Source organism: Lynx rufus, unplaced genomic scaffold (assembly GCF_022079265.1).
Source record: "Lynx rufus isolate CCGP_SWC_20201006 ecotype Redwood Valley unplaced genomic scaffold, mLynRuf1.p SCAF_21, whole genome shotgun sequence".
NCBI classification, from domain to species: Eukaryota; Metazoa; Chordata; class Mammalia; order Carnivora; family Felidae; genus Lynx; species Lynx rufus.
Window position 1 is genome coordinate 23,803,806 of NW_025814836.1, and position 17,176 is coordinate 23,820,981.

At 51.0% G+C, this 17,176-nt stretch overlaps 1 protein-coding gene across 3 annotated transcripts; it reads right to left on the reverse strand.

Annotated features, from left to right (window-relative positions):
• Positions 1–1,591: 1,591 nt before the first annotated feature.
• Positions 1,592–17,155, reverse strand: WDR73 (WD repeat domain 73). Of its 3 annotated transcripts, XR_006963425.1 has the most exons (9): positions 17,064–17,155; positions 16,203–16,270; positions 15,796–15,884; positions 14,232–14,320; positions 13,592–13,656; positions 7,280–7,444; positions 6,635–7,000; positions 4,858–5,150; positions 1,592–2,517 (listed from the first exon to the last, which is right to left on the reverse strand). XR_006963425.1 is itself a non-coding variant. In XM_047086741.1 (8 exons), the coding sequence occupies exons 1-8, from the start codon at positions 17,102–17,104 to the stop codon at positions 4,915–4,917; spliced, it is 1,119 nt and encodes a 372-aa protein (XP_046942697.1). In that variant the 5' UTR covers positions 17,105–17,155; the 3' UTR covers positions 4,446–4,914. The 3 variants fall into 3 exon arrangements, 2 of the variants coding, with proteins under 2 accessions (XP_046942697.1, XP_046942698.1); XM_047086741.1 differs by lacking the exon at positions 1,592–2,517 and having other exon boundaries at positions 4,446–5,150; XM_047086742.1 differs by lacking the exons at positions 1,592–2,517; positions 15,796–15,884; positions 17,064–17,155 and having other exon boundaries at positions 4,446–5,150; positions 16,203–16,375.
• Positions 17,156–17,176: the final 21 nt, after the last annotated feature.

The window sequence follows — 17,176 nt, forward strand, 5'->3', positions numbered from 1 at the left end:
AAATAGGGGCACCTGGGTGGCTCGGTTGGTTAAGCGTCTGACTCTTGATTGCAGCTCAGATCATGATCTCGCGGCTCGCGGGATCGAGCCCTGCGTCGCGTTGACAGCGCGGAGCCTGCTCGGGATTCTTTCTCTCTGTCTCTGTCTCTGTCTCTGTCTCTGTCTCTGTCTCTCCCTCTCCCTCCCTCCCTCCCTCTCTGTTCCTCCCCTGTACGTGCGCACTCCCTCTCTCTCAAAATAAACTTAAAAAATAAATTAGGGAAAATGGCACATTCTTTTGTTCAGAACTTTCCAAGGAGGTTTTCGCCAGTTCCGAAGAGTCACGTCCTCAACTTCTTGGTGCGTGAGTCACAGATACGGCACACACCTGTACTGGTCCGTACTTGGAGCGGTCCTGTTCTCGATGATTTTACACACATATGAACATTTATGTATTGAAACACATATTCTTTTGTATTCACACTGGGTCTGAAATTGTAAGTAATCCATTTTCCCTGTAAAATTTTATTTCAGGGCAGAAAAGGGGTACTCACGGAAGGCATGCTGGGGCTGACAGTGTTAGTGTTGAGGGCCACCATCTAGTGTTAATGACTGAGCTTGAGCAAGGGTGTCTGTGTGTGCGCATGTCTGTGAGCACACCCGGTTTCTGGGCCATGTGTTGGTATTATACGATTATATATGGTATCATATGATTATAGCACCTTCATAAGAGGAATCGGCTAGTTCTCCAGTTTTTTGTTTTTGAATGAAACTGTCTCTATGGCATGGGAACTTGCTGTTCTTTAGAAGTTTAAAATAATGGGGGCGCCTGGGTGGCTTAGTCAGTTAAGCCTCGGACTTCAGCTCAGGTCATGATCTCATGGTCCACGGGTTTGAGCCCCGCGTCAGGCTCTGTGCTGACAGGTTGGAGCCTGGAGCTGGCTTCGGATTCTCTCTCCCTCTCTCTCTGCCCCTCTCCCACTCATGCTCACTCTCTCAGAAATAAATATTAAAAAAAATATATAGTTTAAAAAAACGTACCCACAAAATAGCACCAACATTCTTTTTGGTGCTACTCCTTGAAGTGATTTTTTTTTAAACATTTTATTTCTTAAATGTTTACTTAAACTTAAAAAAAAATTATTTATTGAGAGAGAGAAAGACAGAGTGGGAAAGGGACAGAGAGAATCCCAAGCAGGCTCCGTGCTGTCAGCGTAGAGTCCTATGTGGGGCTTGATCTCATGAGCCGTGAGACCATGACCTACGCCAAGATCAAGAGTTGGACACTTAACCAACTGAGCCACCTGGGCATCCCAGTTTTTTCTTCTTGAGTATTGGGTAATTTCAAATTTTCTACTAAACTAGTAGTTTATAAATATCTATGTTTTTAAGAAAATTAACAGTATCGGGGCACCTGGGTGGCTCAGTCGGTCGAGAGTCTGACTTCGGCTCAGGTCATGATCTCATGATTTGTGAGTTCGAGCCCCACATCGGGCTCACCGCTGTTAGCATGGAGCCCACGTTGGGTCCTCTTTCCCCCTCTGTATGCCCCTCCCCCACTTATGCTCTCTCAAAACATAAACATAAAAAAAGAAAATTAATCTTGAAAATCTTGAGATTTTCAAATTAACATGTAATTGTACACAGTATTCTTTTACAGTCTTTGTCCTATTTTTTTCCTTTTTCTTGCTTAATTCATAGAGGTTTCGATGTGATGCCAGCCTTCCGTCTTCAGACCCATCCTGGTTCCGTCCCCTCTGTTTTATGCTGCAGGTGCAGACTCCTGCTGGCTGCCCCTCTGCGCTCCCCTACGGACGAGCTCCTGTCACATCTGGTCCTCTGGTCCTGGGCACGGGCAGGATGCTGGGCGGCGGAAGGAGAGGAGCCAGGGGACTCGGCCTGTCTGTACTTCCTGCGCTCTCCCGTGGTCGCCTCGGCGGTCCCCGCTCCTGCCCCGTGGCTCCAGCCCCCGCCAGCAGGAGTACTGCGCTCCCCTCCCCACTGGGAGGCCCGACTGTTCAGCTCTGGTCACCCGTCCCCCCCACCCCTCTGTAACCCTCCGTGTAACTTCCTGCTGTGGCTCACGTCACGGGCCCCACCTTCCCTCGCAGTTGCTTTCAGATGCCTCGTAACTAAATCCCCACGACTGAAGTACTCGGTGTGTTTGGCTCTCTGGCTGGACGATGAATGATATGCATTTTATCAGGATTTTTCAGCAAAACAGCTTCTCAATTCATGCATTAACTCTACTATTTTCTAAAATAACTCATTTCTGCTTTTACTTGGTGACATAACATAGGTTAGACAGTGGTATGCTGCAGTATTTGCCAATTTCTGTGGGGTTAAATATTTCCATTTTGGCCATTTTCAAACTACTGATGTGACATAACTGAACAGGGCTGAGAAGAGAACAGAATCAGCTCTCGAGGGGGCGTGGGGGAAAGGAGTAGAAGACTTCACAAAATGGTAAAAATGATCACATCTTGAAACTGTATTTTAAACTCCAAAATGTAATGTTCCCTCGACTTCACTGTTAAACTGAAAAAAAAAACAAAACAAAAACAAAACATTTCATTTGAAAATTAGGTTTTTCTCACTTCAAAATAATTCCTAAGTGCTATGAATTGAATTGTGCCCTCCACCCAAATTTCTACGTTGCAATCCTAACCACCAATGTGACTGTATTTGGAGATGAAGCCTTTATTTATTTATTTTTTTAAATTTTTTTTTTTTTTTAACGTTTATTTATTTTTGAGACAGAGAGAGACAGAGCATGAATGGGGGAGGGTCAGAGAGAGAGGGAGACACAGAATCGGAAACAGGCTCCAGGCTCCGAGCAGTCAGCACAGAGCCTGACGCGGGGCTTGAACTCACGGACCGCAAGATCACGACCTGAGCCGAAGTCGGACGCTTAACCGACTGAGCCACCCAGGTGAGCACGTGACCCCTGGTTTTGACTCGGGTCATGATCTCAAGGTTTGTGAGATCGAGCCCCACGTGGGGCTCTGGGCTGACAGTGCAGAGCCTGCTTGGGATTCTTTCTCTCCCTCTCTGCCCCTCCTGTGTGCATGCTGTCTCAAAAATAAATAATAAACATGAAAAAAACAGGAGAGGTAAATAAAGTTAAATGAGGTCATAATGTCGGGGCCCTAATCTGAAAGGACTGAAGGACTCTTGTCCTTCCAAGAGGAAAGAGACCAGAGCCCTCTCTGCAGGGACACAAAGAGGCCATGTGAGCACACAGAGATGGTGGCTCCCACAAGCCAAGAGAAGAGGCCTCACGATGAAAGTTGCCGCCACCCGGATCTTGGACGTCCAGCCTCCAGACTGTGAGTACTGAGTTTCTGCTGCTCGAGCCCCCCAGTCTGTGGGGTTCTGTTACGGCGGCCCGAGCTGAGGAATACAAGTATGCCCTCCCCACAGCCAGAAAACCAGAGCCGTGATGGTCACCGTTTGTTCGGGGTGATGAAAGTTCTGGAATTGGATGCGGTGATGCTTGTGCAATGCCGTGGGTGTACTTCATTCTGTGCAATTGTATGCTTCAAACTCAAAAAGACCGCAGATTGTTATATGTATTTTACCACAATCATTTCTCCTTTTTCTTTTTTGAGAGAGAGAGAGAGAGAGAGAGAGAGAGAGCGCGCGCGCGCGACAGCGCCCAAGTGAGCAAGGGGCAGAGAGGAGAAGCGGACTGAGGGAGAAGGAGGAGGCTCACCCGAAGCAGGGCTCAAGCTTACCCAACGTGGGGCTTGAACTCACGAACCGTGACATCATGACCCGAGCCGAAGTCATATGCTTAACTGAGCCACCCAGATGCTCCCCACAATCTTTAGGAATTGACAATATACCAAACCACTGAGTCATATACTTTCAATGGGTGAATTGTATGGTGTGTGAACTGTACCTACGGTGTGTGAATTACATGTCAATAAAGCTATTTTCTAAGAACTCAGAGTCCAAACAGTGACTAGTAATCAACTAATTTCAAAACCCAAATGGCTGAACATTCTTTAACAAGTGGGAAATTATATGTGATGGGGATGCAGAGGCACTTTAATATCTGCTACAGACCGGACTGCCAAAAAGAAACGTCCCTTGGGCCTACTCCTCTGGGAGGGCGGGGGCTGGTCTGGCAAGGTGCCACCCTGGTGAAGGCTGTGTTCCACGGCGGACCGGGGGGTGGGGGTGGGGTCCCAGCCTCTGCCCGAACTCGGGGGCCGCAGGGGGTACCGGGGACAAGGCCTGTCTCCCCACCCTGGCTCTCAGCACCCTGAGAACTATTTGCCTCCCATTTTTTTTAAATTTTTTAAATGTTTTATTTATTTTTGGGAGAAAGAGTGCAAGCAGGGGGGGGGGGGGCAGAGAGAGGAGACACACAGAATCCGAAGCAGGCTCCAGGCTCTGAGCTGTCGGTACAGAGTCCAACATGGGGCTCAAACCCATGAACCGTGAGATCGTGACCTGATCATTGACCTGACGCCCAACCTACTGAGCCACCCAGGCGCCCCTGGGGTTGACTCTTTTTTTTTTTTTCCATGTTTACTGGCCCATATACATTTTGAGTTCTGTAAAAAAGTTCACAAAACTGGTTTACAACATTCGCTGTTGTTTTGGTTCTCACTCTGATACTGTGAATACAGACAGGGAGGAAACACTGCCGTTCTACACGGGGGGTGGGGTGAGGGGAAACGGTCGCTGCCAAGCGTTTATTGCACCACGCATCTTACGGATTATTTTTTAATACATTACTTCTAACTTTCCCAACAACCCTGGGAGGCGGTTATCACTAAAACTGGGGCTAAGAGAAGCTGGTTAACTAGCCCAAGGCCCCTGGGCTGGGAACAGGGACCTGTGGTCACTTGAGTCCTAAGGCAGTACCTTGGCTTTCCGGTAGCTCCTTCTCTTCCTAGAGGCCTGGGCAGGGAGAGGCTGGAGTCAGCAGCCCGCACGGTGGTCCACCCAGTCCCACACGTGCAGAGAGGCGTCGCTTGCTGCCGATAACAAGGTCCTCGGCTTGTGGGGGTGCCAGGTGTGGGTAGTGACCAGAGGCGCAGTATCTGTCTGATTGTCTCCCAGGAAGATGTGACCTCTGTGAGTGAAGACAGGTTCTACTTGGCCCCCCGTTCCGTCCCAAGATGTGGCATCATAGACCTGGACTGTCCCATCAAAACCTGAGGAAGAACAAGAAAAGAGAGGATTGACACTGAAACTCTAAGGTAATTTTTCATTTTTTTGAAAAAAGTTATCTCTATGCCCAACGTGGGGCTTGAACTCACGACTCTGCGATCAAGAGTCGCATGCTCTACTGACTCAATCAGCCAGGCACCCCTAAAGTAATTTTTAAAGTTTTTGTTTGTTTGTTTGTTTATTTATTTAGAACGTGAGTGTGTGGGAGGGGCAGAGAGAGAGGGGGAGAGAGAGAATCCCAAGCAGGCTCCACACGGTCAGTGCTGACTCCAATGTGGGGCTCGAACTCACGAACCATGAGATCTGACCTGAGCAGAAACCAAGGGCCGGCTGCTTAACCTACTGAGCCACCCAGGCGCCCCACCCCTAAAGTAATTTTATAGTTTTCTCTGTGGTACTAAAACAGGCTATAGGATGAAAAGTCAAATAACAAGATGCTTAAGGCCAGGGGCGCCTGGCTGGCTCAGTCGGTATGGCATCCAACTCTTCGATCTCAAGGTCATGACTCTGAGTCCCACACTGAGTGGAAATGACTTTAAAAAAAGAAAAGATGCCTGAAGCCAACCGAAGGGCACATATCCTCTGCCCTCAATGTCGGCTCCACAGGGCATGTGATGGTGTATTTCTGTTGTTCATCTATTATGTGCCAGGTGTGAGGCCAATCCTCGACATGAATTCTTTTAATCCTCAGAACTGTATGAAATCGGTACTCTTATTCCCTGGGGAACCAGGGAACTGAGGCCTCAGAGTCTTTTGAGTCTTGCCTCCAATTCCAGTCCTGCCACATGTGAACCCTCTCAGCAGATGGCCTTGCCTCCTGCTTGGTAGGGATACGGAAGGCTTTAGAGAGAAGCACCCTCCTGTCCCCCATGACTTAGCTCTACCCACACCCACTCCAGCCCACTGTCTTCTTGCTACCAAAAAGCCAATTCCTCCACCAAGCTCGGTTCTTTCCTTGTGCTCTTTCTGAATCCTGCCATTATCAACGATCTTTTCTTAATCTCTCGACTATTCTCTCAACCTCTCCCTTCAATGGATCCTTCCCACTGGCTTTTAGAGATGCTCATTAACACCCTTATTCGGCTAGAAACTGCCAGGCCAGACCCAGGAGCCTACGGACCCGGTGGCCTGCTATCATTCGAAAAGCAAGCAGGCTGGGAAGCACTCTGCCATACCCTCAGCTCTTTCTGGAGCCGTCCCGGGGCCACCTTGCTGCCTCGTTCTCTGCAGGCCTCTCGGCCAACGTCGGCTCCGAGCTCCCGCCCAGGTAGGAAAGACCTGCTACTGATGTGGAAGTTTAGTAGCCAGAATGGGGAAGGGCCTGCCACAGAAGCACCTGGAAAGCTGACCTCAAACTTTCAGCTCCGGGCCAGATGTATTACGGGGCTGCGGGCTCCTTCCTGAGCACCATACAGTCCTCTGGAAGAGAGGGATCAAGTAACAGACACAAAAGGATGCCCGGCGGTACCTGAAATGGCCAGGCAGTCGTCCAGGCCTGGAGCCCAGGTCACCCGCAGCAGCTCTGGGGTGGGGCTCGGTGCGGACACGGGGCACCGCCCCGAGCTCACAGGGTGGCAGAGATCCCGGGGATCGAGGAGACAGAGCTGCCCGTCTGAGCCAAGGCTGGCAATGCTGGGCCCAGGGCCCCGGCGTCGGCCCCCAACTTCAGCACACCACCTCCTTGCAGCGGCCCCGGGGCCGGGGCCGGCATTCTCTGACGGCGCCCACTTCTGGCGGATGTCAACGAGCCCCAGCCGGCCCGAGGCACAGCAGAAGGCAAAGGTGTCTGCGTCCAGGACCTGCAGGCTGCTCAGCTCCTCACTGTCGCCGACCCCTGAAAGACACACGGCGACACAGAAAAGCTGCTGGAGTCACAGGAGTCCGGCCGGGCCCGGGCCCCTTCCTCCGGAAGCTTCCCTCTGGCCCCAGGCACCTCGCCACGCTCCGCCCAGCTGGGTCGGTGCCGGTACCGGGCCTGCCTCCTCCAGCCCCGGTGCGGGAGCCCCTCGAGGCCAGGGCCCGCCTCGCCTCCACCTGGTCTCCCCAGCACCTGGCACACGCGGCTGAGGGGGGCCGCCAGGAGAGGCCGGCGAGGGCCGAGCTACTGTGGTACCTGAGGAGTACGTGGTCTTCTGAGTTTCCAGATCCACAACCTTCAGACCGCGGAGCCTCGCCCCGTGCAGGACTCCGGGGGCCATCGAAGAGAAGACGGCCACCCTAGGCCAGAGACTCCCCTCCTCCTCCTGCACGGCAATGGTGCTGACAGCCTGAATGACGTCTGGGGGGAAAGGAGGAGAGGCTGAAGCCCGGGACGGTGAGGAAGTCTCCAGACCTCACAAAGTGAGGGCCGGCCAGCAGTCTTCCCTCGTGCCTTTAGGAGGTCAAGGAAGAGAAAGGGAGCTGACAGGTGGCAAGGGAGGATGTGAGACACGAGCACTGTGTTCCACTCCCATTTCTGAAATAGTCACAAGTGCTTTCATCTCTTTCCAATTTGTCCTACACACGGTTCTGCAGAGGGGAGATAATGAACCATAGTAGCCACCTCAGAACCCCAAGAGCAGTTGGGGCTTTTTATAGTTTTGCAAAGAACAAATAAAGACAGAAGAAAGCAGAGAGCACCCTCATGATGTCATTTACATCGTAGGGGAAAATAATGGTACAGAGGTCACGAACTAATAGTATTTCTTCAGACGCACGTTCCACGACCTCCAGCGATCTGCTGAAGCCCAAAAGTAATGGTTACAACACGGATGTCGTCTTCAGACATAAACGGGGCGGGAAGGCCCACGACGTTGTGAACAGAAGAGTCGCCGGACCTCAAGTTGAAGGAAATTTCAGTTGTGTTTGTCTCAGCCTGCTTGGTTCTCACCGCCACCTGCTACGGTCGCTGCTTCTCTTAATGGCAGCCATTTTGGACTCGGCTGAGAACAATGAGTTTGCTGCACACACTACTTAATGGGGGACGCAGATTTTCCACTTTATGTTTTCTTGCTCCAAGACAGGCTCATTATTTGGTCTCCGGATTCTCTGAAGAAAACGGAGACCTATCTATTCTTTAAATTCCGCAGCCTAGGTAAAAGCCAGCATGAGGAAGGAACGGGTAAGAAGGAACGCTGACATGGCTTGTCAAGCGAGCACATGGCAGCAAGTCCCCCTGAGAGCGTTCCCATCCCAGGGGTGCACGGCCGTGTCCGGGCCGGGCTAGAATGCAGACGGCCCTTGCGTGTTGCTCCTCAAGCCCACGGGCTCCGGGTGGCCTTGCCGCAGACTTATTGAACGTAATCGCTCCTTCCACAGGAGCTACGCAGGCTCGGAGCAGACACAACAGCTGAGCCTCAGGACCAGCGTTGGTCTCTGGGGAGCACCGATGGGGCTGGGATTCAAACCAGCCCCAGGAGAGCCTGCCTGACTCTCCTGGGCCACGTGTGAGCCCCTCTGCCCTTTCCACACCCTCTGAGGAGCCTGGAACAGATTCCCCAGGACCTGCTGCTCAGATGTGATCTGTCCTCTGATGGGGGAGAGGAGGCGGCCACGGGAGAGCCGTCAGAGACCTGTTTCAAAGATGGGGTGGGAAACAAGGCTTCGGAGCCTCCTGACTGGAGAATCACTTTATAGCTTTTCAGAAAGAAGTGCAGGCCTCCTCCTCCTCCTCTCTCTCTAGTCAGTGGTAAAATGCTCTCCTCCAGGGAATCCACACATTTAGCAAACCAGCCCCAAACGGAAAAGAGAAATGACTAGAAAATCAAAGCAAAAGACACAGTGAGGCACCTCCAAGAACTTGGCAATAAAAGAAGGCTGTGGCTGAGGATTAACCCAACACAGAGTAGGTCAGAGCAGAGGTAGGCACACTCCTAAGGAGTCAGAATGGCGCCCTCACCTGCAACACTGAGCAAATGGATGAACGGTGATCTAAAGGACGGTGGTGTCCCTGAGAGGGGGCTGTCCAGCCACGGGAACCAAGAAAACACTGGGGTCTGTCCAGGGCAGGAGGGGCCACGCCAGACTGAATATTGAACTTCAGAGTGGATACAGCAGGTGAAATTCAGCTGAGACCTTTCGAAATGTATTCATCCAGCTCAATGGTTTCCCCAGCCCTAGTGAAAGAAGAGGCCTCGGGCGCTCACCAGGGGCATGGACGGCAGTGAGGCCTGGCCAGCAGAGCCTTCTCAAGTTTTACACTTTCTGCCTAAGACAACGTGCAAAAACACAATCTGGAAACTTCTCAGCTGATTCCTCTTGTTACGGTTTCATTTAGCACGCAGTCTTTGATTACATTCCATCTTCTATAGGCAAAGAAGAAGGACCTGGAATATTCCACGTTTAGGGATACTCATGGCAGTCTTTTGAGTCTGCTGAGTACGTCTGCCTCTATAAACAGATTAGTTTAGGACGTGGCAACAATATCAAGTTTTTGAGACAACAAAGCTGTGGGTCAAAACCTGGACCTTGGAACATTCACCTAGGTAATGCTACGCTTTTAGGCTTCTAGGCAAACAGCTGGCCAATCTTCCCTAGGCTCTGGAATATTCTGCTCTAATATCTAGGGCAAGGTAGGTCTTGATCTGATTTCCCATTCCCACATGAATGTCAAAGCAAGCCCCCTTCGGCCAGTAGCTCTCCTGGGCCTGGGGCTTTAGGTCCTATTTGGCACCTGGTACCAAACAGGCGCCTCCACACGGTGAGACTCCTCTCCCACTCATCTCTAAACAACTGCCACCCCACATGGCCTATTTTTAGGCAAAGATAAAGAAACAACTAAAAGTTACTGGCATAATTATGGACAGACAGAAAGATCAGTGGAACAGAACTGAGAGTCCAGAAATAAATCCTCGTATTTATGGTTAGGCAACTTCAACAAAGGCATCAAGACAAATCAGCGGAGAAAGGTGAGGCTTTTTGACAAACAGGGAAGAGACAACTGGATATTTCCACGCAAAAAGATGAACTTCGACTGTTACTTCAAGCCATACACAAAAGGGAACACTAAAGAGATCGCAGGCTTAAATGCCGGTGCTAAAACAAACTCTGGGAGAAAAATAAAACAAAGCAGAGGGGACGATCTGTGGGTGAGGTAAAGATTTCCTAAATAGGACCCTAAGAGTACAGTCCTTAAGAGAAAACACTGACAAACTGGACCTCATTAAAATGTAGACCTCTTATGCTTCAAAACACTCTTAAGAACGTGAAAAAACAGGGGCGCCTGGGTGGCGCAGTCGGTTAAGCGTCCGACTTCAACCAGGTCACGATCTCGCGGTCCGGGAGTTCGAGCCCCGCGTCGGGCTCTGGGCTGATGGCTCAGAGCCTGGAGCCTGTTTCCGATTCTGTGTCTCCCTCTCTCTCTGCCCCTCCCCCATTCATGCTCTTTCTCTCTCTGTCCCAAAAATAAATAAACGTTGAAAAAAAAATTTTTTTTTTAAAAAAAGAACGTGAAAAAACAAGCTACAGACTGGGCGAAAATATTAGCAAAACACGTACTGGGCGAATAATTTGTATGTGGGATGTACAGAGGACTCTTACAACTCAATGAAGACAAAAAGGTAAATCAAAAACTGGGCAAAATATGTGACCAAATATGAGCACCAAGAAAAGAAGAAGCATCTATGTTTTTGCTTTGCTGTTGTATCCCCAGCTGGACACATCCAAAGAGCACAAAGAGGAACTGTTGACTGAATGAGGAGATGTTAGCTACTGCTACAAATAATAGTAACAGTAATTATCATAACTGCTCCCCTTTAAAAAGTTTATTCTGAGAGTGAGAGATGTGATAGGGGCAGAGAGAGAGAGAGGGAGACAGAGAATCCCAAGCAGGCTCCGTGCTGCCAGCGCAGAGCTTGACATGGGGCTCAAACTCATAAACCGTGAGATCATGACCTGAGCTGAAACCAAGAGTTGGACGCTTAACCGACTGAGCCACCCAGGTGCCCCTTTCTTTCTTTCTTTTTTTCAAAGTGATCTCTACGCTCAACGTGGGGCTCAAACTCATCACCCCAAGATCAAGAGTCACAGACTCCACAAACTGAGGCAGCTGGTACCCCCGTAAATGTTCCCTTTCATTGACAAATCTGCCTCCAGGAACCAGCTCAAAGCAAAATGGAGGCAAGGACCACATTGCTGCTCAGTAAGTACCCTACCACTTTTTTTCAGAGCCCGTACACCTGTACTGAGATCAATTATTATCATCTAACTATACTTAGACCCTGACATGGTTCTGAGCAGACCCTGAAGTTAGACTAGACCCATGACCAGGTCGTGTTACTATCTTTGTAACTTTCAACAAGTTAGCTTCTCTGGGACAGACTCTGTTCTCAGACTTCTGAGAATATAATGATATCATGCATGGAAAGTACTTGGTACAGTGCCTGGAGTATAATACACTTATTAATATTACTGTCACCTTGTACAGATTATTGGTTAATTTGAGCAAGTATCTATTAAACGTACAGTGAAACCAAAACATCAAAGGGCCTGGGACAGCATGCCATCTCAGCCTGCTGGGGGTGGGGGAAAAAACAAAACTGTCTCATGAAGATCTGAATAGGCATTTCACCAAAGAAGATATATGAATGGCTGATAAGCCCATGAAAAGATGTTCAATATTAGTCATTAAAAATATGTAAATGAAAGCCACAAGCAGAAACAATTTCACGCTCAATAGGATGGCTTTAACAAAAAAGACAAAAACAAATGTTAATGAGGACATGGAAAAATAGAAACCCTCACACACTGTTGAGGGGAATGTAAACAATGAAGCCATTTTGGAAAACACTTTGGAAGTTTCTTTAAAAAATCAAACAAATTTACCACCTGGCCCAGCAATTCCACTGCTGTCTATCCAAGGGAAATGAAAACTTATGTCCACACGGCGACCCGTAGATGAATGTTCTTGGCGGCATTCTTCATAATAGCCAAAAATCAGATCCATCAACTGGTGAAGGCTGGCCCAATAGAATAGATCCACGCAGTGGAATACTAATCGGCCACAAAAAGGAACCACTGATTCACAATGTATCACTGCCGTTCGTCCTGACAGTGTCTGGGGCACCAGGTGCCACCAGGTGTGACACAGAAGACCTCAAGGCACCGTGCGAAGCGAAAGAGGCCACATACAACAGACTGCATACCGTACGATTCCACTGACAGGACATGTTCAGAAAAGGCGAACCAACTATAGAGACAGGAAGTAGGTTAGTGGTTGCCTGGGGCAGGTGTGGGCATGGGGATTAGCAGTAAACGGCACAAGAGATGTTACTGGGGTTATGAAAATGTCCTAAAACTGATTTATAACGATGGCTGCACAGCTCTTAAATGTACTACAAATCACAGAACCGTCCACTTACAATGTGTGAATTTCAATAAAATTGTAAAAAAATCATCATAGGTACAAGGAAACGATACAAACTGGCAGCTACAACATTAGACAAGTGACAAGTGACAAACAACGAGGGAAAAGCCCTCTGAGTCAGCGACTTCGAAAAGCAAATGAGCACAAGAGCGGCCGTTCTGTACCAGTGAAACTTGGGGAGAAGCCAACAGCTGCCAGCCAGTTTCTGGGAAGCGTCTAAGCGAGGCGGCGTGGGGACCGGGGACAGAGGGTCACACAAGCAAAGGGCCGGTTCCAACAGTGGTCCTGAGCCCCCGAGGCTCGTCTCCATTCTGGCCGACGGCGGGAGGATGGAAGGGGCTGGATCAGGGCTGCAAGCTCTTGGCGCCTCCCGGATGGGAACCCGCAGACCCACTGCCGGAAGGAGCCCTATTCCGCGTGAGGGAACGGGATCAGCACTTGCAGCTCCTTTTCCTGTTCCCGCCAGGGAGCAGAGTGACCTAAGAGGGAGACTGGTCAGCCCCGCCTCGCCTCCTGCTCGCTCCTTAAGTTTCCATGGCCACGAAGAAAGGGGACCTCTTTGCCCCGCCGCCACCTCCTGCAAGAGGCGAGCTCCCCTGAGCGGCCCCAGCCCTGCCCTCGCAGCCGCCCCTGCCGGGGGGAGAGGCGCCGCTTCACTGGGTGCTCTGCTCACGACTGGGTTGGCAAACTCAGTTCCTGGAGTGAGCTACAGGAAGCTCCATTTGGGAGCTGTAAGCCGGACTCTGGTAGCTAATGCATCTTTGCCCATGACCAAGTAGATACTGCATTTTCATTCCCGCCTGGCTCCGAGAATGCTTTTTTTCTTTTTTAGCGTTTATTTATTTTTGATAGAACGCAAGCGGGGCAGGGGCAGAGAGAGGCGGATGGAGGACCTGAGGCGCGCTGTCAGCACAGAGCCTGACGCGGGGCTCAAACTCACGAACTGTGAGATCATGGGCTGAAGTTGGGTGCTCAACCGACTGAACCGCCCAGGCTCCCCTGAGGCTCTTCTTAACTGGCTTACACTGGGGGCAGGGGTGTAGGAGTTATCAGCCCAGCCCCCACCACGTCAAATTCACTCACCACTGTCCTCTGCCACCTGCCACACATGCAGGTGACAACCTGGAAGACCACTGGTTACCAGCAACCTATTCAAACCAGATAGGAAGTATCAGTCCAGACGGTGGGGCGCAACCCCGCCTACCTCCCCACCCCCCACACGCACCCTCAGCTTGGGATCCCTACATTCCCCACACTGGGAGAGCTTCCTGCAGGAAGGGGTCATCAAGACCAGTCACCCCCATGTAACAGATGAGGGACAGCCCCAGAGCTCACGGGAGTCACGGGACTGAGCCCAGGCTTCTACGTGGCCTGGTGGGTCCTCACAGGTCACCAGCATGGAGCCAGAACACGCAGCCCTGACCCAGAGACTCTCCGCCCCCGCCGACTGGGGCTATCAGTCCCCGTACCCAGCACCAGCTCTTTGACAAACTGCACTCCCTGGAATAGCTCTGGTGGTCTGTGGGGAACATTCGTCCCCAGGTCTGCGAGGGACATGAAGCTACCCGAACGATGGTTTTTTAATATTGTGAATCCGGATGTGTGGGCGCGCCTGTGTGCTGAGAGGGTAGGGGCAGAGGTGGCGATCAAGAGGCAGGACGCCCCGGACGTTTCTAGCCGCTCCATCCCAAATGGAAGGGCTGGGTCACGGAGCTGACCATACCTTGTGTCCAGCACGTGCTTCAGATCAAAGACAGACGTGTCTGAAAATCCTCCGTGGCGTACCCTGAAATCTCTTTCTGGGAATAAGCCCTGAAATGCAAAGGGGTGGCTGGTCAGAGAGCCTGCTTTCCCAAGGAACGTTTCAGACGAACTCTGGGTGGGGGGGGGAACAGAGAGAGAGAAAGAGAGATAAAGAGAGAGAGAATCCCAAGCAGGCTCTGTGCTGGCAGTCCAACTCAGGGCTCAGACCCACAAACCGTGAGATCGTGACCTGAGCCAGTGGGGCACCTTAGCCACCAGAGCCACCCAGGCGCCCCGGTTCTTCTAACGATAAAAATGCAACAGCCACCAATTGTCCAGTGTTCGCTGTGTCAGGCACTGTGTTTAGTGCTTTTTCTACATCATCACATTGAATTCTTACAACCACCCCGTCACGTAGGTTCTTGTAATCACTCCGATTCGAAAATGACAACACTTGGGCACAGGGCACTTGAGCAACTTTTCTAAGGTCACACAGGGATTACGCTGTGAATCTGCACCCAAGTCTGTCTGACCAAAGTTCATGCTCTCGGCCACCAGACGCCACTATCTCCACTATCTCCACGTGAGCAACCCGAAGCAGAGGGAAGGGAGGTGGCCACAAGCAAAAGAAGCCAGGGGTGAGGTAGGAGGTAAATAAGGCCTCTCATCAAGGCTCAGGATGGGTGAGCGAGCTCCTGGCTGAAGCTTGAGTGGTGGGGATGGGGGGGGGGGGCATCGAGAGCACTAGGCAGGAAGCTTCCCCCCAGGGAAACAAAGGTCAGGCTGCCCTATGAGATGGGTCTGAGAGATTCCACAGCAACCCTGGGCAGCTACCACCTCTTTTCTTCTTCACATGTTCTCTTCTCTTCGCTTCTGAAACACTGACCTTTTCTGACACCCCTCCTACTTCGAAGACTATTATTCCTTCTGAGTAGGTGTTGTGGGTTCGTCTTCCTCTAACCGTTCCTTACGTGTATTCCCTGAAGTTTTATCTTTGGACATCTTCTGCTTTTATTCCTGAGACACTACAGTCATCCTAGGTGATCTCAACCATTCTAAGGGCTTCCACCACCCTCTATACCCTAATGGCTCCCTAGATCTATTTAAAAAAAAAAGAAATTTTTTTTTCATGTTTATTTTTGAATGTGTGAGCAGGGGAGGGGCAGGGAGAGTGGGAGACAGAATTGGAAGCAGGCTCCATGCTGTCAGTGCAAAGCCCGATGTGGGGCCCAAACCCACGAACTGTGAGATCATGACCCGAGCCGAAGTCACACTGCCAACTGACTGAGCCACCCAGGTGCCCCTGGATCTCTTTTTGATGACATTAAACTGCCCTCTTCCTCTGGGAGCCCCCGTAAATTTCAGACATACTGTAGCACTCCTCTCTGTGGGTACTTGCCTCCCTCTATTAGACTAGAAGGGGAGGACCAGTGTTTGTCCCTCTCTCTTTCTGGTGTCCAGGGCAATACCTAGTAGACAACAGGAACTCCCTAAAGGTTTAACAAAAGGAGACACACATGCTCAGCATTTATATTTCTAGTTACCTGGTTTTCTTTTACAGAAAGTCTGAGAGGTAATAACAGATGAAGAATCTCATTTTTTTTCAGGCTTTCATAGCCAGCAACACAGACTCCTGGAAAAAGAAGAAGGAGCTGTGACAAACTGCTGGGAAGATTCTGGACCATGGCTGGGATCTAGAAATTCCGGCAAATCCCCCAAAGCAAAGACAAATTCCTCTGCCATTGGTATGCAGCCTTGTACTAGGGAATGGAAGAGACTTAGACCTTAATAAGAGGAATATAAGCGCTGACGGAGTGTGAACATTGCTACGAGACCAAGAAGAGGCCTCAGATTCCCATAAGTGTGGGTTGGGTCCCTCTGGGCTGAGCTTCAGAGTCCCAGCCTGAGAAGGAAGATTCCATCTCCTTCAGGGCCAGGTAGGGCACATCACCTTTGTCATCAATCCACTCAAGGACTCGTGTGGCTTCGGAAAGGTCGAATGCATGGAAATCTTGGTACCTGCATGATAAAGACACAATGTCACATGATGCGCACCACTCTACAGCTGTTTTTTTTTTTTTTAATTTTTTTTTCAACGTTTATTTATTTTTTTTGGGACACAGAGAGACAGAGCATGAACGGGGGAGGGGCAGAGAGAGGGGGAGACACAGAATCAGAAACAGGCTCCAGGCTCCGAGCCATCAGCCCAGAGCCTGACGCGGGGCTCGAACTCCCGGACCGCGAGATCGTGACCTGGCTGAAGTCGGACGCTTAACCGACTGCGCCACCCAGGCGCCCCCTCTACAGCTGTTCAAGAACTCTGAGAGGGCGGTGTGATCCGGTGGGTAAGGGACCCAGGCTCTGGAGTGAGGCAGACCTGGGAGCAGGTCTTGTTGCACATTTTAACCCCCGTGTGACTGGGCCCAGGCCAGTCACAATATCCCTGAGCCTCGGTCCTCATCTATAACATGGGATTCCCAGAGTACCCAGACTTCCTTCCCAAGGTTGATGTGAGGAAGCAGAGAGACAGATAATCTGTTCAGAGATCCACTCCGGCTGGCGCAAAATAATTGGTGGCTCGTGTGATTAATTCTCCTCCGCAAGCACTGCGCTTCCTAGTACCCCACACAACGGCGCACATAGGCGGGTGCCGCTTCCTAGACGCGGGAGCCGACTTCCAGGCGGAGTCCTCGGTGTCGGCTCCCCCCCCACCCGCCCACCCCAGGGTTCTTCACGCGCTCCAGCCCGCACCCGTCCCCCCGCGCGGCCAGCTGCAGGCCCGGGTCCCACGTCCCAGGCCCACAGGATTTACAAGCGCAAGGATTCCACCAGCCAGTCCTCCGCTGACTCCATGGCAACGCCGCTTCCGCTACCCCACTTCCGCCTCTGAGAACCTTCCCGGGCAGGCGCGAACCTCTCGCGCGA

Excerpts from the sequence above, each read along its gene's own strand:
- WDR73 (XM_047086741.1), bottom strand. The coding sequence starts at position 17,104 with ATGGAGTCAGCGGAGGACTGGCTGGTGGAATCCTTGCGCTT. Across the intron at positions 15,885-16,202 it reads TGAGTGGATTGATGACAAAG|GAGTCTGTGTTGCTGGCTAT; the intron begins GTGATGTGCCCT and ends TTCTTTTTCCAG. Across the intron at positions 14,321-15,795 it reads TTTCTGTAAAAGAAAACCAG|GGCTTATTCCCAGAAAGAGA; the intron begins GTAACTAGAAAT and ends TTTGCATTTCAG.